The sequence below is a fragment of the Bos indicus genome, chromosome 9 (genome assembly GCF_029378745.1).
Source record: "Bos indicus isolate NIAB-ARS_2022 breed Sahiwal x Tharparkar chromosome 9, NIAB-ARS_B.indTharparkar_mat_pri_1.0, whole genome shotgun sequence".
In the NCBI taxonomy this organism is placed as follows: Eukaryota; Metazoa; Chordata; class Mammalia; order Artiodactyla; family Bovidae; genus Bos; species Bos indicus.
The window spans coordinates 39013679-39039351 of record NC_091768.1 but is presented as its reverse complement, the minus strand read 5'-3'; the positions used below and the strand labels follow the sequence as shown (position 1 = coordinate 39039351).

General features: G+C 45.9%; 1 protein-coding gene across 6 annotated transcripts in view; it reads right to left on the bottom strand.

Moving 5' to 3' along the window:
- FYN (FYN proto-oncogene, Src family tyrosine kinase) overlaps positions 1-25673 on the bottom strand; it is a 213035-nt gene that overhangs the window by 9984 nt on the left and 177378 nt on the right. For all 6 annotated transcript variants that reach the window (XM_070795494.1, XM_019967194.2, XM_019967195.2 and 3 more), the window contains 4 exons: positions 23899-24078; positions 21649-21725; positions 21411-21564; positions 3083-3214 (listed from right to left, as the gene is read on the bottom strand). In XM_070795494.1, the coding sequence (XP_070651595.1) occupies positions 3083-3214; positions 21411-21564; positions 21649-21725; positions 23899-24078 (543 nt within the window). The remainder of the gene's footprint in view (positions 1-3082; positions 3215-21410; positions 21565-21648; positions 21726-23898; positions 24079-25673) is intronic.

Below are 25673 nucleotides of genomic sequence, written 5' to 3'. Positions count from 1 at the left end.
CAGTAGGTTTGGGAACAGCTTTCTGGGGCTCCTGTCACTCCCCGCTGACACAGCTCCAGAGCCCGGCTACAGACGGGCCAGGCCTTCCTGTGGCTGCACCAGGCCCTCTTCATGGGGTCTGGCCAGGCAACCCCACCTCACAGCCTTCTCCACAGGCTCATATCCTAGGGGCCTCCACCCAGGCCGTGGCGCCTTCCCACACATCCCTCCTTGTCTGGGATCATTCTTCCTTAATGTGAAGGGGAAAGCCTACGTACCTTCTTCTCCATGAAGCTTCCCAGACACGGCCCCTTTGCTTGGCCACCATCACAGAATCCGGGCAGCTATCAAAGCCCCCAGCACATCAGCAGTTGCTCCGAGTGTATAACTAGGCATGACAAAGTGGACTGAATTCTCTTGTCAAACTCCTTGGCCATCCTCACAGGATTCGGAGTGAAAAGCCCTTCTCTGGACCTGCTGTGTGCAGACACCTGAATCCGGGGTCCTTGCCTCATTATCAGGATTAAGACTGGGGGCCCACAGTGAGTGAGTTCAAGTATTGAATCCCCCAAAGATGATTTCCTCTAATTATACAGAAGCAATAAAAAAAGGGCTGCTTTCTATTTCATCCATCTGACTGTAAGCTCTGTGAGTGCAGGGACTGAATTTATTTCTCCACTCACTGTTCCATCCCCCAGGAACTAAAACAGCATCCTCCTTCAGGCCTGTTCTCTCAATGTTTGCTGAGAGTATGAAGGTCTTATTCACAGTACTTGCTCCCCAGGTAGTGCACAATCACGCCAGGCACAATCACATTGACCGATGCTAAGCTGAATGAATGAAAACCCTGCCTCAGTTGTAAAAGGAGACTGCTTTCTTTATGCCTAAACCAAACTTGACAAAAGACTCTCCCTCAGAAACGCACACCTGCCTTCCTCCTCCCAGGCCCCCGCCCCCACCCCTTTGTCTCGGCGCCTGTGTGTGACCCTGAGAAACAAAAAGCCGCTTTGTCTTCCTGGAAGTAAAGGTTTCACAGAAATGCAAGACATTAACCTTCCCCCACCACAACACATCGGGTGGCTAAACCTGGGGGGCTCAGGAAGAAATTCATTCAAAATTCAGACAATGAGAAAAGAGGCGCCTTCACATCTTCAAAATCCAGAGCACTGACAAAATTCTCCCCCTTGAGAAGCGATTCAGAAATGCCTGTGCTGGGTTCCAGGCCCCTCCAGGGCAGCCCTTTCTTCTGGTTGGCTACTCCCAGAGCGGCTGCCCACTTGCACACACAGGGAGCAGCAGTCGCTGCAGCAGCATCAATAAAACTGACTTCCGCCCACACCTCTAACCACCCAGTGCTGGCATTTCAGAGATAGGGAATTTGTCAAATTTTGCCTCTGTGCCAAGCCGGCTCTCTTAGAGGAGTCTTGAGGCTTACGACCAACCCAGAAAGAGATCTTCTTTACTTCTCTGCATTCTCCGAAGATGACCAGAAACAATCACAAAAAAGGAACAAAGGGATTACAAATTAATCTGCCCTCACCGGCTCCTCTGACTGCAAAGATATGATTACAGACCCAGCATTTGCAAGAGCTCTCAATTCCTCAGTAATCTCTGCTATCGTTTCTATCACTGTGTTTATTATTATTTTTTAATTTTTAAAAGCTCCTCTCTTAGGCAGGGCATGATGGGGAGCTATGTTCTTTCTTCACTCAACAGTAACAGAAAAATATGTCCTTAACATTTCAGAAAGCAGATCGCCCCGTGCTATAACCATTAAAGCGCGGAGGTGAAACGACACAAGTGTCCTTTACATCAGTGTCTGTCTAAATTAATGAATTTAAGCCTGAATCACCTAACCCGTGGTTTCTTTGGAGAGCATGACTCTGATAATCCAGAAAAACTCCAGGGCTTAAGAATCTCCAATTTCTTTACACTATACTTGCTTTTGGGCTTCCCCAGTGGCTCAGATGGTAAAGAATCTGCCTACAATGCAGGAGACCCAGATTCAATCCCTGGGTTGGGAAGATCCCCTGGAGAAGGAAATGGCAATCCACTCTTGGAGATTCCATGGACAGTACAGTCCAGAGGGTTGCAAAAAGTCGGACAGGACTGAATGACTAACACTTTCACTTTCAGGAGGCGCTAGTGGTACAGAACCTGCCTGCCAACGCAGGAGACGTAAGAGACAGGGGTTTGATCCTTGGGTCAGGAAGATCCCCTGGAGCAGTGCACAGCAAACCCACTCCAGTATTCTTGCCTGGAGAATCCCATGGACAGGGGAGCCTGGCAGGTTACAGTCCATGGGGTCGCAAAAAGTTGGACCCGACTAAAGCCATTTAGCACGTACACATACTTGCTTTTGTGGAGCATATTTTAATCATTCAGAAACGTGCAGTGAAGGTGTTCCCTGGTGGCCTAGTGGTTAGGATTCCAGGCTCTCACTTCGGGGGGTGGGGGTGTCAGGTTCAATCCCTAGTCCAGGAACTGAGATCCTCCTATAAGCTGTGCAGAGCAGTCAACCCTCTCTCCCCCTAAAACAACCCCCCAAGTCCCAAGAAACCCAAGACATGTGTAGTGAGTGGCTTCTGCGTGGCGTTTCCTCGTGCCTCTGCTCTCTCCAGCCACCTGGAGCAGGGCCTGCAGAGAGGGCAGGTACTGGCATCTTCCTGCCAGGTTCACGCCAAGGGTCAGTGCTATGGTGTAATCAAAAAGCAGTGGGGGCTTTTCTCCTTCTCCTTCCCAGAAGGGTCTACAAAGTCCATCTGTACGGTTCTGCCAGTGACATTTCTATCCTGGGAGCCAGGGACACACACTCCTCCTGAGAGGGGAGAGGAGAGAACCCACGGACTGAGGTGGACTGGAGCGTTCACCAGCTGCTAACTGCATTAGTCCTGGCACACAATTCACGATGGTTGCTTGTCTACAAGCCATGGGGGCTCCCACTTCTGCTTTCCCCTGGCTAAATACCTGTCCATGTTCTTCAAATTCCCACGCTTGGCAGAAAGCTGAAAATGGGGCTGAGAAGGCAACCAGGAAGAGGACTCCCCAAATAGTGCTGGGAGAACATCCACTCAGGCCCATTTCTGCTGTGTCTGGCTCTTACCTGGGTACGGAACTCTTCCTTTGGTGACCAGCTCTGTGAGTAAGATTCCAAAAGACCACACGTCAGACTTGATTGTGAACCTCCCGTACAGGGCTGCTTCGGGGGCCGTCCACTTGATGGGGAACTTGGCGCCTGCAGGAAGAACACCTGGTTACTCCTCAGGCAGAGATCATGGCTCTGGGCGTGGGGCTGGGGAAAGAATAGCAGGTGGGAATGTGTTCATGGGATCAGGTTCAGAGAGGAGGACATGGAGGAGGGGAAACTGGACCCGGGCTAGGACTGAGCAGCTCTGGCGTCTGTTCCTGCCTCTGCAACCCTAAGCAAGTCCCATCTGGGCTTCAAAGCTCCTTCACGTCCTGGCTTTCGAACTTGATTCTACAAACTGATTGAATGTCATAGGTTTGGTCTGGAGGTAGGGCTAACTTATGATTTAGGAAACTTTTATATTTTTTTCTTTCACTTTCAAATAATGTTGTAAATCATAATGTTACCCTCAAGAATCCTTTAGTATAAAAGACCATAGTCTCCTCTTACTGAGGTATATAAAAACCAGATCAAACCACCATGCATCTCCCAAGGGTGGAGACAATTTGCTGTAGCCCATGCATTATGTGGGACTTCCCAGGTGGTGCTAGTGGTAAAGAACCCGCCTACCAATGCAGGAGATGCAAGAGGCGCAGGTTCGATCCCTGGGTCAGGAAGATCCCCTGGAGGAGGAAATGGCAACCCACTCCAGTATTCTTGCCTGGGAAAATCCCACTGGACAGAGGAGCCTGGAGGGGCTATAGTCCATGGGGTCACAAAAGAATCACACACGACTTAGCAAAACAGCAACTTCCCCACTACACTCTCCTTTTTCCTTCCACCCTTGCCCCTAATAGTGGCCACCTTTAATTCTGGGGAATGTTTTTCTTCTGCACTATACCATCCCTTGCTTACCTCCCTGTCTTTCTCCTGTGAGCCAGACAGGGTGCTATCTAAAATTTTTACAGAGTGGTTTTATCTCAATGACTATCTTATGAGTCTGATTTCTCAAGACCAAGAAGCAAATTTTGTGCCAAATCTTTTCTTGCAAATGTCTCCTGTTAAAAGAATCCTTTCTCCAATCAAAAAGGAAGGGTGGGGTCCACTCTGCTCCTTACAAAGCTAGATGTGTATACGGGGAATTAAAGTTGATTCAGCAGCCTGTGCTCTCACACATTAGGCTCAGCATTTATAAAGCAGTTTCGGATATTTCATTGAACAGACTAAAAGGGAAACACAAGGAATTTTTATTACTGATGTAAACACAATTATATGTTTAAAGCATGTTAATTTTACTTAGGAATGCCTAAAAAAAATCACACAAAGGCTGACAAACTCAGAAATTTTCATAGTATCTTCTAGGAAAAGCCATTATGTGCAAAACTGGCAAATGATTAAAATCTTTGAATTAGCATGGTTTTAATAACCAGAGGTATGATAAATTACAGCAATTAGATTTTTTGTTTTAAATACAGTACATGATAACATCTTCAGCAAATCTACCCTGGCATTTTCGGGCAATATAATTTTCCTCTCCATCTCTTCTATGCCCGTGTGAAATGAAATTAAAAAAAAAAATCCTACTATTTCATTCTGTGGCATCTCATATTAACACTGGAGCAGAGAAATGATTCTCTAGTTTTTCTTCCCTTTTATGCATCGAGTTATTTTTAATTAGCTATGTTTCTCAAGCATAATTACTTATATCTTTGCTTAAGTGCTGCATGATTCCACACAAGGTCTGGTATTCTCTGAACAGTCATTCTGTTTTTAAAGTTTCTTTCAAAGCATTCTTCTCACACTTCCTATCCTCCAGCATTCTGTTCACGCAGCTTTGGACTCCGAGCCTCTGGGATTAATGTGATAGATTCTCTTCAGTGTCGAGAGCTGACTTTGCCCTGGACCAAACCTCAGCTGGAGTTCTCTTATTTCAGAGAATTAAAGGTATATTAAATTCATTCCTATTTAAACCAGCTCTCGAGCCAAATGGCTTGGAAATCTATGTCCGTCTCTGAAGCAAATGGAACATTTTTCTCCACTGTGCAGACACAAATCCTGTAAATAAAATGACGAGCAAAAGAAGCCTTTCTTCCCTTCTTGGAATCATTCCATGTTGCTCAAGATGTAAGTGTTGCTGAAAGTAAACTAGTTAAAATTGGGATAAAGTCATTTTGGATTTTCTGAGAGAAGATTTCATAATTTCAGATTTTTTAAAAAAGCAAATGCCAATATATCAGCCAGTTGCGGTAGTCTGCTTTATTGTTTTCTCATTATATCATCTACAACAATTATATAAACCTTCAAAAGAGAAGCCGAAACAAAGCCTGTAATGGATCTCTGATAAGAAACCTTTTGTAGGTATGTGCTCTGACTTACTAGTAGGAGCTTACTTACATACATTTATTTTGCATTAGTTTTCTTTCTAAGATAAGCAACGTATTTACAAATAATATGTGTTGGAGGGGAAAAAATGAAGAATGCCTTTGTCTTTGTTTTGGTCTCAAAATAGCAGCTGCTCTGGACTTCTCTAAAGATAATTCACAGTTTCAAGGAAGACAGAAGGTTAAATTAAAGCAGAGATAAACTGTTAGTGATCAAGTGAGGTTTCAGTGGAAAAGAATGAATCAATGCTCACTCTTCTACTCATCTTGTTACTTCAATTTCTCCTCGTTTTGGTCTCTTGCCTCCTCAGGGTACAGACGCAGGTCCACAGCAGGGAGAGTTCATGCCAGGCTTTGGCAGGGGTCTTTGAAAATGGCCCTGAGGTTGCACACTGCAAACCCCATCTATGAGAATGGGGTCCCTAAGGTTGCCGTGGATACAACCCTGCTGGGGTTGGATGGGGTTGCTCCTTGGGTAAAGTTAGGAAAGCTCTTAAGTCTGGAAGGAAGGACCTCCTGGGTGTAAACGCTGCCTTTTCCTTCAAAATAGAGTTCTGCCCTCTCAGATTTTTTTCATAGGTATCATGGAAGGCATAAAGCCAAGACCAAAGTTCTGATTGGATGGATTTGTAGAAAAAAGGGGACTGTCAGGAGACCTATGCCACAACGAGCGTGGTGCTGCCATGTAACTAGATGATTCACTGTTCCTGGCATTCCCCTTTGGGGCCAGGATTAGACACCAAGATAATGTCCTCTCCTCTGCACCTCGCTGGAGGAAATTAAGCAGCTGATGCAGGTATGACGATCTGTGTCAGTAATAAACTCTCAGGGTACTTGTTCAATGTTTGTGCTGTGTGCTTAGTTGCTCAGTTGTGTCCGACTCTTTGAGACCCCACGGACTGTAGCCTACCAGGCTCCTCTGTCCATGATGGATTCTCCTGGCAAGCACAGCGGACTGGGTAGCCATTCCCTTCTCCAGGGGATCTTCCCAATCCAGGGATTGAACCTGTGTCTCCTGCAGCGGCAGGTGGGTTCTTTACCACTAGTGCCATCTAGAGAGCCCAGCATGGAGCCTACTTAGAGAAGGAGCTTCACAGATCTTCACAGAGTCATCTCTGGCCTCTGCTGCCTTATCACCATCCATACTGAGTTGACCTCACACCGGTAAATCTCCCTCTTCATCTTCACTACCTGCACTCCAGTCCCCACTGGCTCCCTGCCACTGGCCTCCTCCTGCAATCCCTTCCAGTTGTCTCCCCCAACAATCTGGCCCCTCCTCCCCACTCTCCAGCCTCCTGTAACCGTGGGCCTCCCCTCCTCTGCTCTCCCAGGTCCCCTCTGACTGTCCTTCCTGCTGCAGGGCCTTGGGTCAGGCTGTTTTCTTTGCTGCAGGTCCCACCCAACTCCTGCCCATGGCTAACTCCCACTCCTCCTTTGTTCTTGGCCTGAGTGTTTCTGGCTGGGGAGCCCTGGCCTGAGCACAAAGACTGGGGCAGGTTCCCTAGCTCTGTGCTGCCAGGGTATCTGGTTCATTGTGGTTGTTACTACTCAAGTGCAGTGTACATGTGAGTTGTCAGAAAGTGCATTTCTCTCCATGGACAGAGACTGTTCTTGGGGGCTGGTACATGTCTCTGTGGATGGCCACCATGTGTGCAGTACTGAGCCCAGCGCCAGCCCTACAGAAGGCACTGGTTAAGGAGGTGCTGAATGAATGAGTAACTGGACACTGATCAACCTGCTCAGCCGTCCCTTCCTGGTGGAACAACCGTGGTTCCTTATGGGGCTTCTAATCAGTTCCCCCCTCTCTGGCGAGTCCTTGCCTTGTCCTCAGTGACCAGTGTCACGGTCTACCACCACCTGGATGCCCTTTGAAGGGTTTAACAACTGCCAACTACAGTAGAAAAGCATCTGTCACATGCTAAGGGAACAAAAACACCTGGAAAACCCAGATCTCTAGTCCCAAATGACATGTGTTCAGAAACCTTGGGTCAGAGTAAAGCTGTTTGAGGTGGCAGGAATCCTGGATTTGGCTCTCTGATGGGCCTAGGGCTACAGCTGGGAGGTTAGACCCACAGAGAGGCAAGGTAGCCAGAGGCCTTGGAGCGATCACAGCAAAAGAAAGTAAAAAATCAGTTTTTCAATAGACTGGGATGGAAGCAGGTGACTGGATAGCAATCATTCAACCTCACTAGTCTTCAGAATATGGTTAATAACCATCCATGCTTTAAGTAAGAGAAAGGAGAGAGCTCTGGATTTATTCAGTTATCAAAGTTTATCTGCAAGACAACCAAAGACCCCATGCTCGCTGGACTAGTTTTGTTCTCTCTCTTCTGGAGTCTCCCATGTACCTGGCACGGTCTGTAGTGCTGGGGAGACCACAGTGAATGCAATCTCCTACTCTCAGGGGGCTTGCGGGTTCACTTGGGAAGGACATAAAATAAACCAGTGACCTTTATATGTCAGACAGAGACAAGGGCCATAAAGAAGAATAAGATGGGCCATAAGGACAGATGCCATGGGGCGCTGCAGGTTACACTAAGGACTCTGGATTCCTTCTAGTGTGGTGGGGACCCACTGGAGGCCGTGAGCACTCCCCCACCCTTTCCTTGTCTTTAAAACACGTAAGTCACACATCATTACCTAGAGAATGATCTATGATGAGCCAGAACGTGAAAAGCGCTTTGACTTTTCAAAACTCTTGAAAAGCATCATGACATTTCAAGGCCCGTGGCTATTAGCCATCAACAATCAGGCTGACGACGTGTCTACCATCACTTCTGTCATGCTTGCTTACCTCGTGGCTCCAGTCACATTTGTGCTGTTTTAGTACACTTTTCACATTTGAGTAATACGAATCACCTCAGGAACAGAGGAGTAGAACCTGGCATATTTCAACACTTGGTAAAGCTCAAACATTCCTATGAGAAATGAGCAATCTTTTCTGAGTTTCTTCTTCCCTGATGCTCTTCCTTTCTTTCTGGGCACTTCTCTGGTCTCTGCTGTAGGTTCCTCCTCAGTTTCCCTCTCTCTAAGTGTCTCAGAGGTCTCAGTGCTATAGACTCTTCTCTCTGCTCATTCCTTGGGGAAACACGCCTCTCTCAGGATTAACCCTGCCCAGCATTTCTGTGTGAACAGCAGGGGAAACACTGGAAAAACTTTGTCTCTTATCTGAAACCTTGGTTCCCGATTTGCAAATGTCTAAGGGACAAAGCCTCTAGGATGCTGCAACTTTATCTCAAATGTGGCAACTATGAATCTAAATTGATTTTTCATTAAATCATTTTACTATGAATAAGACAGTTTGTTATAAAAGAAGTTCCTGTAGGTGGAAAATTTTCCTAGATGGCTGACAAAGTTGATTCGTACTTTAATATTCTAGGAAGCAAACAGAGGCTCTTTTTTTAGTATCCCTTTTCTGGGAATCAGACCCCACTCTGCCAGGCTTCAAGATGAAAAAACTTGAAAGCTGGCTGAGACTTCTCCTTCTCCTTAAACCCACTATCTAACCCATCAATAAAGCCTCTTGCTTCCCTCTCTGACAAGCCTCTCAAACTTGCCCTTTCCTGTTTAAGTTCTCTGCCAAAACTCGATTTAGGTCCTCGTCCCTCTGTTTAGACCTCGAACCATGGTGCCCAGCCTTCAGCTCACTGTTTTTCCAATTAACAATTTTAAGCCTCAGCTTCATAATGTCCACACCAGCCTCCCCCACAACCACACAGTGGGTTCCCTACTGCATTAAGTCAAAATCTCCCATCCAGTTTCCTAGGACCCACATATCTATTCAACTTTGGTTCTTTCTGCCCCAAACCCATAGTTAAATCCAGTCTAGTTTGCTTTCCTATAACCTGTACCCTGCACTTGGCATGATCATGAACTTGCCTCTTCTACATTAACATATTCTAAACGTTGTCTCTCCTTCTACCTGCTTAGCTAAAGCTTGCTCAGCTCCAGCCCCACCTGCTTCATCAAGTCATCTGTGACTACTCCAGTCTTCACTGAGCTCACCCATGCTCCTGGAGCCAGTGTGATAAACAAGTTTACTAAAGCCTGACGTTAGACGCTCCCACAACAGCTAAGCATATATTGAGTGCTTGGTAAGTGGCAAGCATCACGCTAAGTGCTTTACCCATATGAGGCAGATACCGATTACAGTCCTGTTCTACAGACAAGAAAACTGAACAGAGGTAAAATGATAGGCCAAAGGACGCACATAAATGGTGGAGCTGGGATTTGAAGTCTGGCTCAAGGGAGTCTGGCTCTAGAGCCCAAACACTCAACCACCACTGCCACATCCTGTTTCCAGTATGTCTCTCTCCTAGTTATTCTGCTTCTCCTTAAATAGAACGGAGATCATTTGAGGCTGGAGTCCATGTTTTATGCTGCTCTTCCTTCACAGTACCTTGCCTAAGGCTGGTTAAACAGCAATTGCTCAATAAATGCTTTAATTGGTTAAAGGGTCAACCTAGCAATTTCTCCAACACTCTGATGGCCACAGAGATTCTCTTCCTTTACACAAATTTAATCAAACCAAACAAAAAATAGTGACACAATACAGCTGCGGAACGAATAATTATTTTCACCCTTAGAGTTATAGGAATAAGAGCCTCCTCACTGCACTCCAGGACAGTCTGACCGAAGGCTCTTGGTTTTTAAGTGGAAACAGGATGACCAGCTAAATTTCATTAGGTCAGGATGGCTCATCCCAACCTCCCAGGCCCCTATCAAGTGAATGAAGGTCCTTTCGGGCTAGGCAATCTGCTTTCTTGCATCTTAAAAAGAAAGTTCTTACTTGATTCAGTTACAGTACTTTATGCATCTTGGTGCATTAAGGCCCTCGGTGGCGGCATTTCAGATGCTCAACTGAAGGCCGCAGGGACCTTCACTTTCCAGTCTGCCCCCTGCACTAAGGGTGTGAAAGTCGGCCAGAAAAGAGGGAGCAAATATTTTTTGTGACAACGCAAAGAGGCCCAGTTGTGGCCTGGGCTGGAGTGGTCATTTCTGGAAGGCTCAAGGCAGTCATTAGGGAAAGGGGCCCCAGAGTTAGGCAGACCTGGGTGTGCACACTGGTTTTGCTGGGTGACCATTTAAAAGCCTGCTAAGTATCAGTCTCCTTGTCTGTAAACTGGGATCTCACAAGGCTGTGATGAGAATTACAAATAATGCAAAGGGCTCAGCACAGCATCTGGCACCTCACAATATTTAAATAAATGCTAGCTAGTATCTTCCTTGGATCTTAATGCAAAGGCTCTGAGTTGCATCAGGCCAGCCAAAGCTCTCCAAACTTCATGAGAGGGAAAGAGGATGAAGAAAAGCCCATACACTCAGCAGTCAATCACTGAGAACTCACTCAGCCTCCAGGAGTCCCCAGCATAGCCAGAGGCACTCCTGGGAAACCAAGCAGGAGCCACCTCCTGCCCTAGGACATTCCGGGCAGCTGGGGACAGAGCTCACGGGGAAACCCAACAGAGCTAATTGTGGCTCTGGTTTCAGGCAGAAGAGGGCTCAGGAGCAAGGGAAAGAGGACCCACACAGGGCGGCCACACGGGATGCCGCGATGGGACCCTCTATTCTTCTTGGAGCTCCAGGCAGGGACCAGGACAGGCCTGGGGAGGCCCAGCTCATATTACTAGCTCTTACTGGAGAGCTGGACTCTCAAGCCTTTTTTTTTTCCTAATGGTGACCAGGCCAATTCTATAGCCTTGAGAATATCCCCTCTGGCTAAAAACTTGGGCCTTGGTGGAGAAGGCAAAGCCAGTGGCAAATAAAAGCAGCCAAACCCTCCCTCCAGAGAATACAAATGGTGCCCTAAAAGCATCTGTAAGGAAGAAAGGCATTGGTATCAACAACAGACACAGTTTTTCTGAACCAAAGATCCATCCAGAACCCTCTTTATTTATAAAGCAGTAAACTCTGCAAGCTATTATATCCAATATTAAATAATGTGAAGTACTTCAACTTTAAAGTTACCCTGGAGAATAAAAGAAAGCATGATCTATGCCAGTAACAGGAAGCTGATTACATGGTTGGTAGGGCGTGGGGCAGGGTGGGGGTGGTAACAAGGTGGGACCTGGACAGGATATCCTGTGAAAGAGGTAAAATCAGAGCTGATCTGACCTGGAACTTTGTGGTTATTCAACAAAAGGATGATTTCAAACCCAATAAAACATGCCCAAGCAAAATTTAAAATTTCCCAAACGTGTCTGGAGTAATACAACTGTGTGTTTCCCAGTTATTCCTGGTGACACATTCTGTTGTAATTTCTAGTTTAGGTTCGTAAGATTTTTAGCACCATGTGTAAAAAAAAAAGGAAAAGTAAATGGTACAATGGGCTGAGATGCTATTCTATTTGAAATGCATAACGGTCAGTGGGGTGTTAGAGAAGGAAGGAGGTGGGGAGAAGGGAGGAGTGCCATCCTCCCCAGGTTGTGGGTGGAGGAGGACCAAGTTTGGGGGAGGAAGACAAGAACCCAGGCAGGGCCTGAACATGCTGTAAACATGATGGCTGCTTAGCCAGGCACTGAACCAAAGTCTGGTGTGGCTGAATCCAGGAAGGAATAGTCACGCTGAAAGGCATGAACAAAGTTCCAAGTGGAGCCCCAGGCCAAGGACCAGACAAGAAGGAGTAGAAAATCCATCAGTGTGTATTAAAAGCCTAATCAGGACAACTAGAGGACAGCGGGCAGCAAGCCCAGCCACCTGGGAGGATGGTGGGTGAGGCTGGAGGCAAGCCACCGGTCCTGGTGTTTTGTAGTCGAGGACGGATGGGAAGGCCAGTGAACTGTGGGAGGGCGGGAGTGCCTTACATGGAGGAGAACAGAAAGGAGCCAGTGACATTCTTTTACAAACCTATGGGGGAGCCAGAAGTGGAGGGAAGGACACTAGCCTTCCCCCATCACCTTTCTCCCAAGGTTGACCAATGCCAACCCAGGAGAACTCTCACTGGCAACAAAGGATGAAATTAACCAGCATCTCCTGAAATCATGCTGTTTGGTCCCCGTGCTCTCAGGGAGGAGATCTATGATTCATCAGCAAGACTTTGCCTGGGACTTCCCTGGTGGTCCAGGGGTTAAGACTCTGTGCTTCCACTGCAGGGGGCACGGGTTCAATACCTGGTTGGGGAACTAAGATGCTGCATGCCACCAGCATGGCCAAAAAAACAAACAAACAAAAAGACTTGCCTGAAGTACTGAATGTGTGTGTATGTATGTGCGTGTGTGTGGGGGGGAGGTGGTTGGGACTTGTGGAAGCGATTATCTTGGGTGGAACTGAAGAAAGGAGGGCCCCTGCTTGCTGTTCTAGAACACTAGAATGTTGAATAACTCCAATGATCCTTCCAGCTTTCCAAGAACTACAAGGAAGGCAAAGGTAGGACCAAATCTCTGACTCACACTCTGGGTATGATGGAGACCGTATCTGTGGTCTTTTCTCCAGAACAAAAGGCAAGAAAGCTGCGGAATGGAAGCAATCGTATGCTGCCGTTCACGGTGGTGAGAATTCAGACTGAAGTCAAAACACACATCTGAAATTGAGCTCAACACAGACGTCATCTCAAGAATCTGGTCACCCCTAGCAGGGGCAGTGGGCCTGGGTCAGTCTGACATCATGTCACAAAGCCTGCTAGGTGGTAAGGGACACTGCGGTTGGAGATACTGCTCAGAAACAGCTGGTGGTCATACCAAGGGTCTGGTTGGGAGTCAGGAAGAAACGGAAGGAAGAGAGGATGAATAGAAGACAATAACCACTTTGGGGTGCTTTTCCACACCACTCTCCCAGCCCCTGCCTGTGCCTTTGGGGAGACCAGCCCCGTGCTGCTGTGCACCCTCCTCCAAAACACTGGACAGCTTTCACGTGCACTGGCTGTCCCTGATTATCAGGATGATGCAAACGCAGGACTTCTCTCAGCAAAGCAAGACAAGGAAGCCAAGTGACATTCTTGATGTTTGATGGCAGTCTGTAGTTCCTATTTACACACTTTAAAATCACAGAGGGTGACCATCTGCTTCCTTCTTGATGAGTACTAAGGAACGTGGGTGCACAAACCAAGGACTTGCTCTGACCATTCAGAAACAACTGCCAAATTGCTTTGCTCAAGACAGCACAAAGGAGGGGGAGAGGGAGAGAGAGAGAGAGAGAGACCGACCCATAGGGAATACAAAACATGACCGCCCAGTGCAGAGAAGAGGAAAGATATTCAGACAGGCTGAGCTCTCGGTGACTGGAGCTTACAGCAGGCCCATCTGTCCCCTCCCTTCTGCCCCCCAGGTGCAGAGTCAGGGAGCAGCCAGGCTATGCGGATGGAAGGAATGAATCCATGTCCTCCCAGCAAACAGTTTTAATTTTAAAAGAGACAGTGGGGGAGGTAGGGGTGAGTTTTCCTTTCCTTTTAGTCTCTGGCTTGCCCCGCGTCCCTTTTCCGAGGAAAACATGATCTGCCCCACCCATCAGCCTCCGTCGGGCAGCCTGACCGCTCCCCGCAGCGCTGAACCTGGCGCCGGGGCTCCGCGGTGGGTGCGCAAATAAACAAAGCGCCCCTCTCGGAAAAGCTGGTGGTAGCCCAGCCGCCGGGGTCGGAATACAAATGAAGGCGCTCTCTGCCTGTGACGGAAGTGCACCAAACTCGGAATCTGGGAGGCTTGATTGGAACCAGGCTGGGCTCCGGCACGCAGCTCTCTCAGCAACAGCAGGAAGGAGGGCTGGGAGGGCCTGGCTGAGGGCAGGGAGTTCTGCGGGGAGAGCCTTGGGCTCTCAGCAGACACCCCCGGGACCCGCGACCCTGATCGAGGCCCAGCGGCACGGTCAGTTCAAACAAATGAGCTTCCTGCTCTGTGCTTAAAACAATAGCTGAGCTGGAAAGGGTTTGCTTTTTGTCAAAGGATGATTTGCTTCTCTAGCATGGGAAGAATTAGATTAAATTCAATAATTAAAAGGGTTTTTCCCCCCTCCTCCTCCCCTGACTTTTGCTGTTCAGGTCATAGCACACTGTGTGGGAATGGCAATGCTGTTGTTGACAGAGAACAAGAAACGCATGTGCCGGCGGGAGCAGGGAGGGCATCTCGCGGCGAGATCAGCCTTGATCTGCCTCCGGATTACAGGGGCCTCAGAAGAGGCTGATTAATAATTCTGCAGGAGCCCTTGAGCTGGAAAGCTGGCGTTCCGAGTCTGATAATCCCCAGTCGTGGCAGTACAAAGGAAGGACAGGAATTGAATTCACAGTTCTGAATGGTGAAATACCAAATCTGAAAGAAACAGGGATCTGCTTCTTCCTGACTGTGTTTGTCAACCTAGCTGCCTGCTTGTTTGTGTTAAATGGCTACTGTGCTTTTTGAATCCAAAATCTGATTATATTTAATTAGTACAGGCATCTGGGATTTCTAATACACAAAGAGTTATTAAAGTAACAAATCTTTCTAAAATATGTTCTCCATGAAAGAATGTGTTAATTTATGCAGCAACAATTTTTTAACATGAAAACTGCAACAATTATGAATTCTTTGCAGTCTAATTTATATAGGAATTTTCTCCAGATAATAATCTATTCAACCTAAACCCTCATTTGAATAGACGTATTTTTCTTCTGTTTAATACATAAACCTAAACCTACAGCAGGTTTTATACAAAGTCCTAAATGCCCGTTTCCATACATTCCAAAGACCCAAAGATTAAATGGGGCTTTGACATTTGCTTTCTCAGCAATGATCCTGTCATTAACTTAGACCTTGAAAAACCCCAGAAAACCCCCAAACCCCAAATAAACCTAAAACACAGAGCAACTCTAAGTTCCCATCTTTGTGATGATTCAAATCAGGAGAAGAAAGGGTTAAATAGGCAGGTCCTTTTTGCGGGAGACCCTGATGGAGGGGGTAGGGAAAAACCAAGAGTGAGTGTGTGTGTGTGTGTGTGTGTCCTTTTTGCGGGAGACCCTGATGGAGGGGGTAGGGAAAAACCAAGAGAGTGTGTGTGTGTGTGTGTGTGTGTGTGTGTGTGTGTGTCCTTTTTGCGGGAGACCCTGATGGAGGGGGTAGGGAAAAACCAAGAGTGTGAGTGAGTGAGTGTGTGTGTGTGTGTGTGTGTGTGTGTAAGAGACTGGGCGGGGAAGGGAGAAAGAACACTATAACACCCCAGTGGATCAATAGTAGTGATGTTACTATTGCTACTACTAGTAACTAAAATTATACAACTGTCAGCTCAGCATCTGCTTTGTGCTAAGTGTTTTCTGTCTGTTCTCAGGGAAGCCATACAACAATTTTCTGATACAGATAACTATTATCCCTGTTTTTAGAGGAGGAAATAAAGGCTCAGAGAGGTTAAGTAATTCATCCAAGGCCTCACAACTCATTAGCAGTGTTGCTAATACTCACATCAGGATAACTTGATTTCATGGGTCATACTCTAAGCCAATCCAGTCCCTGCCATCTTTGGAACACATATTTGCACACGAATGTGGGTGTGCACGTGCACACACGCATGCGCAACCATCAGTGACACTGCTGAGAATGTCCATCAGATGTTCAGACTTGACAAGATCAAAAATAATGGAGGTAGGGACAGTTCTCAACAGAGAAGGCAAATCTGAGAAAAAACGAAACTCTGCTGGAGAGGCTGGTGAGCAGACCACCAACTCCCAGCTGTGTGCAGAGGGGCCCTTGGGCATGCAGATAAACCAAATGGCACCTGCCCAGACCAATGGAATTGGCTGTAAAATAACGAAATGTATTATTTTTCTTACAAGAAAAATTATTCTTTACTATTCCTTACTAGCTTTTTCCTTAAAAAGAATTTTTAGTTAAGAAAATAAAGACCTCTTTCAAGGCAAATGTACATCACACACAAAAAGTTCAGGTTATAAGAATGGTTTATATTTCACAACCCTCCAACAGCTTTTATAGAGAGCCCATTTAATTCTCACACTAATTATGTGAGGTAATTATTTTTATTATCTCCATTTTACGGATGCTAAAAAATGAGGCTCAGAAAGGTTAACTGATTTGCCTGGGGATACACCAACCTTGTAAGAGATAGCTAGTTCAAACTCGGGCTTCCTGACAGCCAGCCACAGCTTCCACAGCCTCACCACGCTGCCTTAGCGGCCTAAAGAGAAATAAAGCACCTATGCAGCACAGTGCCTGTATATTCTATCTTTAAAGATAAGGCCACAGAGCCTGCTGGGCAGTACAGGTCTGTCCTAAGACCAACAGTTCCACTCCTAGAACTATACCCAGAAGATAGGAGGACATGACCACTGCCATGGCAGCTAATTTCATAAAGTCTCCCAGGTAGAAATACCAGGAGAATGGATATGTGGATTTATGTGTAAATGGAATACTACTCAGCAAAGAAAAGGAAAGACCTACTGTTTCATGCAGCAACATGGATGAATCTCACAATGACGCAAAAGAAACTAGACACAAAAGACGGATACTGAATGATTTGTTTATACGAAGTTCAGTTACAGGGAAAAGGAATCTCTGGTGACAGAGGTAAAACAGGGGCTACTTTTGGGAGTGCTGACTGTCTAGAAGGGGATGAGGGGGTCTTCTAGGGGGCTGGCAATGTTTGTATCTTCATCTGTGGGCAATTTCAAGGGCACCCCCATATGTAAAAATTCCCTGAGTTGTACACTTCAGACTTATTCATTTTATTGTACATATATTATGACTCAATAAAAAAAAATGTATCCACAAAAGCAAATCATTCTGATACGTAAGCCAGGTCTATCTGAGCTTGTTAGGTTTAAATCAGTATTAGTCAGCACTGAGCTTCCTAAAAGCTCAGGAAGAAACTTTTTTTCAAGAAAAATTTTTTCAAGAATTCTTGCATGACCTCTGGGGAACTGGTGGCAGGAGGGGCTGTGATCAGACCTCAAGGGAGGGTGCAGGCAGCATGGGGGTGAGAAGCCATGGGTGGCTGAGGGGTGGTGATATGGAGAGGAGTGCTCAGAGGTGAGGGCACCCCCACTGACCTCTCTGGGCTTGGACATCAAACTTGGATGTACCGCCACAACTACCTCAAGCTCAACAAATCCCAAACCAAACCAAACTCACCCTTGTTCTTGGAAAAGAAAACCTTCTTCCTGACTCACTCACGCCTGTTGCTGGCAACTGCGTCGTCATGACCACTCATATTTGACCACAGGGAATTAGCTTTGATCCCTCTCTCCCTTTCCCGGATGGTGGCTGAGCCTTTCCACGTGTCTGTGGCCAATCTGGAATTCGTTTATTCCCCAAGAACTTAGTCTTGTCCAGGACAGAATAACAAGAGTCCTTTTTGTTTACCAGTCGCTACATGCCAGGTACTGTGCTAAACAATTTACATGTGCTGTTTCACTTAATCTTTGCAAAAACGAAAGCACCAAACAGGGAAAGTATGTTTCCACTTTACAGATAAGCAAGCAAAGGTGTGGAAAAGTTAGGTAATGTGCCCAAGGCCCCAGAGCTGGTGGGTGATAGGGACGGGTTTCAGATCTCATCTGACTCCATGCTGGCAGCTTGCTCCGGTTCAGTCTTTGGCTTCTTTGGCTCAGGAGCTCCTATCGAAGCCCCTTCACTTTGAAGGGCACTCAAATAATGACGGTTGCCATTACTTGGAGATGCAGATTGGACAGAAGAAGACCTAACTGCTGTCACTGGGGGACATGCAGAGGTAAGAAAATGAGCAATACCAAATGATTGCTAGTTGCCTCCAGAATGCTACTGGCAGAGGACCACCCTCCACAGCTCTGGGCCTGGTCTTGACCTTCTCCCTGATATGGGCTGCTGCTTACAATCCAGTAGGGCAGGCAGGGGAGGACAAAGGAACTCAGGAGCGGCTGTTTAACTCAGGTCCCAAATCCAGTTCTGCAGGTGCCTGGGGAAATGCCAGCTCATCCACCACATAGGAGGAGGGAGAGACATTTCAGCAAGCCCTTAGATGGGAACCTCACCACTGTGTTGAGAAACAACAGTCACCCACATTCTGAAAATACCTGTGATCGGCACACACTTCTCAACACTGCCCACACTTCCATAAACAAGATGCGGCCTGGCTGAGGCTGTGGGGAACATAAAACCGGACTTGTAAATATTTTCAGGCACACGGAGCAGCTGTCTGGAAGAACTGACTAATTCCCCGCAGAAACTTCAGCATGAAGCATGCATGCCATCTGCAGAGCACGCCAGTGGATACACACTGGGCCCTTCCTGCCTCGTAAAGTGGCCTGGGCACAGGGCAGACCCCTAGAGGTGCTCTGTAAACAGCTGGGCTGATCTGGAGCTGGCAGATGAAGGTCTTCCAACTCCCCTCACATGCACTTTAGAAGGTGCCTCTTAAAAGCGCTTCTATAAAATAAAGGGGAAAAGGAGCTTATGACCAATCCTTTCAATTTTTTATTTTTCTCTTCTTTCAATCACTGTCCTGATGAGAGGCAGTCAGCATAGCATAAGAGGGTGGATTTGACAGGACCAGCTATGCCTGAATCCAAATCCTGCCTCTGCCTTTTGACTGGCTGTGTGACTTTGTCACTCAGCCTCTCTGAGCCTGTATCTATCTTTCCCACTCCACTCCTCACATTTGCCCGCTTGGATCTGGCACTGGGTAGGTTTCCTATAAACACCCCTGCTCCTTCTTTGTCCTCTGTTGCAACATTTCTTTTATTCTCCTGGCAAATCCCAGGGGCCCAGTCTTTGCTTTTTTCTCCCCAGTTTAATTCTCTAGTCTATAGGGTTGCAAAGAGTCAGACATGACTGAAGCGACTTAGCACACAGAAGATACTTATAAAAGGGGAGAGAGAAGAAAAAAGAATTGGAAGAGAGAAGGGTGGAGTATTCTGTTTGGAAATTAAGGGCGTGAAGCTGACCCTCTGAAGGGCATCACGACAACATCTGGGAAGGTGATGGAGGTGGAGAGGACACCACCAGAAAAGACAATCGGGAGGAAGGCAGGACGGGAGGGCTGGGGTTGAGGTCAGCCACACAGCCCTGTTCCACAGCAGCAGCACACTTTGAGGGGACTGCAGCGAGGGCTCCTGACGTGCCTTCCCCCAGACGCTAATCACCCAGGGCCACAGCCTAGGCATCTCACCCCATGAACTAAACACCCAGCCCTGTCAACAGCACCCCTGCCAGCATGCTTGGGCTTCAGGCTCTGCAACGTTCTCATTTATTGATGACTCAAGGGTGCTAACGACAAATTCCAGACAGTCCAGAGCCTGGGGGGATGGGAGAAACAAATCCTGAACTGCTTCCTCCAGCCCCAAAACACTCACACACAGAAGGATGCTGATATGACTCACCCCTTCCTAAACCAAAGATTCATGTCTCTCAACCTTCACCCGCTCGCCTCTCCTTCTGGGTCTGTGAGCTGGGATCTGACAGGTTTGCCTCAGGGTAAACTCTCTCATTTAGGGCCAGGTCTCAGATCCGGGGGCACTTCAGACCCGCTCAGCTCACCTTGACTCAAAATCGTGCCCACAGTCCTCTCTGGACTGCAGTGCCAATCAAAGCTGCCCACGTGCCTTTGATTAGTGATACGGCATACCATCTGGCCCTGCAGTGTGTGTGTGTGTGTGTGTGTGTGTGCATGCGCGCGTGTGCATATGCACATGTGCATGTGTGTGATGAATGGGCATGCTCAATGTGTCGGCCTTTGGCTCCAGGACAAGAACTGCCACATGTTGGGGAAATTCAAATAGCCGAGCTGTCTGACCGACATGTAATTTAGCCTTTGGACAGTATCTGTACGAGGCAGGGTCTTAGTTTAGCATTTTTTTCCCCTCATCACTTGAGACTGCCAAGAAGGATAAAAGGAGGGAAGAACTGGCATGACATGAAAGAATTAGAAAAGAAGGCGAGAAAGAAGAACTGCAGAGCTAACCATTATAACCTCTAGGAGATAACACCGCCCTGTAACCTATTCCAGTCATTGCTCAGCCTTGCTCAGAATGACTTGGCTTTGGTTAAGAATAACAATGAAGCTGACCCCGCTTCCTTCAGACATGTTATGTTCGCCATGAGGAGCCTATGTTCCGTTGCAAACTGCACACTTAATTCCACACATTTACCCTTTGACCACTGTGTAAAGTTCTGGAAGAAAGGAAGTAACCCTGGGAATTCCTTCTCCCCTATCTAGTACTCTAGAAGAACCTGAAAAGTTGTCCCCCTGGAGTGGCTGTTGGTTTGAGATGTATTTTATCTGGAGGCTGATTTCTATAAATCTTTTGAAAGGGTGGAATGGAGGGGGATGATTCAAGGAAGTGGAGCTTTTCGAGTGACTCTTGTTCTCTCCTGTTGGCCCTCTAGATCCCCTCTCTACCTCTCTTCTCCCTTCTCGGGGCCCATCTGGACTGTCAGTGGCTCCTCTGACTGCTGGCTCTAGTTGGGCTTGCCAGGAGACCGGTAGGAGGGCTAAAGAGTGAGCCTGGGCGTGACTTCCCCAGAGGCCTGTCTCAGCCAGCGGTGGTCTCCACGCACAGCTGCTCGTTCTTAGTTCTGGTACTGTTACAAGCTCTGGGAGGCCGCATCACGCCCTGCTGGTTTTCTTAAACCCTGCCTGCGCTGTCGCAAATAACTCCTTTATTAAATTCTCCAATGAGAGTGCCTTCTGTTTTGGCTGAGACTCTGATGGAATGATGAGCGGCTTCCTGACTGCTCTCCTGGCCTTCCACACCCTCTCCTCGAAAGGCAGAGGGTCCCGAGCCTGGATGCAGGCACGAGGGTGGCACAAGCCAGGAGGACATCAGTGGACACTCGCGCATGAAAAAAGCAACATCTTATCCACCAACTGAACCCACTACAGTCTCCCATCTGCAGTGCGGTCAGATTCCTGCCAGATCAAGAAGGAAAAACCCAGCTGGAGAATGACATTCCGAATATCTTCTGGAAGAAGGGAGGGAAGGAGGAGGAAGGGCTATGCAGGATGGGATCGCGAGCCTTCCTCATTCAAGTGCCCACCTTGTCTTGCTGTGTACTCATTGTCCTCGATCAACCTGGCCAATCCGAAGTCGGCGATCTTGCAAATTAGTCCATTCCCCACGAGAATGTTTGCTGACCGCAGGTCTCTGTGGATGTAATTCATGCGCTCGATGTACGCCATTCCCGCGGCAACCTGCGTAGACCGAGGAAGTGCGCATTACACGTGGCTCCACGTGTTCACTCACTGGTAAATCTAAGGCATGAATCGAGGGCCTACCTGTGCTGCCATGTCCACGAGGTTTGGTAATTTCAGAGCCCTTCCTTCCCCATCTTTCAAGAAATCGAGTAAACTTCCTATGAACAAAACATAAAGTCATTTTGATTTCCTCTGAAAGGTCAAAATTCCCAATGAAGGGCTGTATTTGGTTTTCTTATTAGAAGGAATGAGGTAATCAGATGAAATGAGGCTATCAGTGAAAAAAAGGTTCACACATAAAAACTGGGCAGGAAAAAAAACAACTATGCACTGGAGGCTGCAGTTTTACTTTTTAAAAGTAAACAGTGGTGACTCCAATTCTAAGGGCAACAAAAATGGGATGAAGCTAGAAGAAATGGGACTTCATGTCATAAGAAGCAGCCTTAGATGAGATTAAAGGCTGCACCACTTCACTCTCATTCCCGAATTCCTGATCAGTTCTGCTCAAGAGTGATGTGGAGAAACAGCGCCTAGCTGAGTGGTTCCCAGTACATGGTCCCGGACCAGCAAGAACGGCAACCCCTGGGGAACCAGTTGGAAACACAAACTCTCAGAACCCATCCCACATCTACAGAATCGAGTTTTGGCCCAGAAACTTATATTTTGAGAAGCCCATTAGATCAGTGGTTCCCAGTCTTTTTGGCACCAGGGACAAGCTTCTTTAAAGACAATGTTTCCATGGACTTGGGGGTGGTGGATGCTTTAGGGATGATTCAAGCACATCCCATTTATTGTGTACTTTATTTCTATTATTATCATGTCAGTTCCACCTCAGATCATCAGGCATTAGCTCTCAAAGGTTGGGGACCCCTGTATTAGGTGATTCCAACATATAGTAAAGTGTACAATCAGTGGCTCAGCTTATTGACAGATTTTTAAATCAAGAAAAGGGTATCTGAGGAATACAGGGTTGGGGTAGGTGGCTCCCCACATTAGATCATGGCCAATCAGGCCTTGAAAGATACCTGAAACCAAAGGCTGCAGCTTCAGAGCCAGTGTGATGACTCCGCCTAAGGAGCTCAGAATGAACACTGGGGCTGAAGCAATCATGGGCAGAGGCTGGAGGTTCATGTGATCACTGGTATTTTTTTTCATGCTTTAATCACAAAGTTATTTACCAAATAACCAAATACAAAGGACAAACAATCTGCCAGGGAATAATTCCAAATATATTTTAATAGAAAGTACGTGGAAAGGGAAAAATTGTACTGGTGTCATCTGATGTACAATGCGTTGCCTTTTAAGGCTGTTTCTTGTTTGGTTCATCTATTTTTCCAAAACAAAGTGATCTGTGGTCTTATCCCCAACAATATTGCTTTGATTAGAAAGACAAAGAGAGAGAGAAAAAGAATGAGAATATAATGTGCTCTTTAAAAGCATGTCTTTCTACATCAGATGTTTAAGAAGAGAGCTGAAGAAAAAAAAAAGATGTTGAAAAGATGGAGGCTAAACTTAACCCAGAGATCAGTGCCTGATGTTAATTGTTCAGCCTTGCAAAAACATTTAATTTTTAAAAAATTTGTAAGAAAGTAATTTATTATTAAGATGGTTAAGCTATGCCACAAAACCTTTCATAACACAATTTCTTACTTTTATGTTTCTGTACACAAAAAGGCATTTTCAAACAAAATTTTACTGCAAAACAAATAAGTTTTGAACCGATGTGATTAAAAAAAACTCACCCTTGATAAGGGTTTCCAACATGGTCAAGGTTGTGGTGTCTTGAGTAGGGGACTCAAGACAGACAAAGGTGGTGGGAATGAGGCAGGAGAGATGAATACCTGAAAACTATATAGCCTCATATCTTTGTTTGAAAAAAATTTAATTTTTAACATAAGCTGTGGCATTCCAAATAACAGCAAACTTTTATAGCCCTCTGTATCAATGGCAACCCACTCCAGTATTCTTGCCTGGAGAAGCCCATGGACAGAGGAGCCTGGTGGGCTACAATCCATGGGGTTGCAAAGAGTCAGACACGACTACACATGCATGCACTAATCACTCCGATACTAAAAATGAATTATTCAATTATGAAGAGGAGCTGGAAATCCTGACATGTGCAAAAGCATGCAAAGGAATCTGGGGGTCAAACTCAAGGTCACTGTCTGTTCGTACAACCTTTTTGCCAGTGAGCACATAGTTTGTGCTCCCTGACAAAGAATGCTTGACTCATGGAGGAAGGAGGGAAAAAGCAGGCAGGCAGCTCCATTCCCCTCCCTGAGACAAGCCTGCAGGTCCCTGTGAGGGGGAGCCCGAGAGGCCCAGGCCAACCTTTATTCATATACTCGGTGACGATGTAGATGGGCTCCTCGGACACCACGGCATATAGCTGGACCAGTTTGTCGTGCTTCAACTTCTTCATGATCTGCGCCTCCTCAAGGAATGATTCAGGGGACATTGTGCCTGGTTTAAGAGTCTTTATGGCTACTTTTGTGTTTCCATTCCAGGTACCTGCAGACACCCCACAATATTAAGTCAAACCAAGGATCCTCTTTGGATGGGAAAAAAACTTTTTAAATGAATAGCTATTTGTATAAAGTTAGATTTTACATTTAAAGAAAACTTAATAGAGTTTTGCTGTTGTTGTTGTTGAACAAAGACAATCAAATGCAAGGACTCTGTCAAGTATTTTCAACAGGAAAAAATGTGTTTACTTACAGGCTATATCATGGTTTACAATTCTTTAAAAATTTTTCGTATTTTGATATATGTCACTTTCCCTTTCTGGTTCAGCCACGTGATCACAAATTTGTATCAAAAGCTCTGGATACTTCATTTTTTTCCCTTCTAGTAGTTTTTGAGATATGATTGACATATGGCACTGTATCAGTTTAAGATGTAAAGCATAATGATTTAATTTACATATATCATGGAGTGACTATTACAGTTAAGTCTAGTGAAATCCATCATCTTAGATAGATACAAAATTAAATACAAATAAATTTTTTTCTTGTGATGAGAACTCTTGGGATTTATCCCCTAAACAATTTTCATAGATAATATACAGGATGTTAATTATATTTACTTATCATGTAGTACATTAGATCACTAGTACTTTCTGGATACTTCTTTATAAGGATGAGTGTCTAGGGGTTAGAACAGGACTGGCCTTCAATGGCCATCCAATAGCCATCCCTTAGACAGGAGGATAAACATGGAACAAATGACATTAAGTCCTATTTTCTGGGGTGTGCCATTTTAAAATATATAACATCACACTAAGGAAGTTTGGAAATTACCTCTAGACTTTCAGTTGTCAGCCAGGGATGAGCTACTTGACTGAGTCCTTGAGAAGTTGAGCTAAATGTGCTGAGAAGTATTGGCAAGAAGCTCTTGGTCCACTTGCCAATACTTCAACCAGGAAAAGAAAATTCCTCAAGTTTACTGATGGTCAGCCACAAGAACAATGATTTCTACTAGACTGGAAAAATTAAACAGCAGCTAAGAGGGAAAAGAAATATTTACAACTTCACATATGTAAAATAATCTAGGAGTTTCAGAGGCGGGCCTGGTTTATGATCCTCATCATTTACCTCATCTGTAAAATGCAGAAATGGAACTGGATTATCTTTCCAGTCTCTTTTAGCACCAGAATTTAAAAAAACCCCACTAAATCCTATGTGTATCCATTATTAGTCCTATGACTTTGAATTAAAACTATAAGGTAAACTGAAAAATCTACTAAATTAGATTATATCGTTTTCTATTTGGAAAAGAAGGCTGGTTTAAATTAACTTTATACTTAATATAATTAATCCTAGAACTAAAAAATTCTATAAATTGCAACAAGTCTTGTTACCCTTGTTATAAAACATGGTTCATATAATCACAACATGCAACCTACAAAAATGTAAATTATCAAAGGATAAGTGGCTTCAAAAAGAGTTCATTGAAATCTTATAGAAAACTGACCATTAAACATAAATGGGAAATCTGATAATTAGTAAGTGGTCGTGTGAGTGTTTTAGCACCCCTGAAATTTTAACAGTGAGATCATCCTCTCTAATATCACCTGGTTACCTAGATAACCTTCCATCCTGATCCTG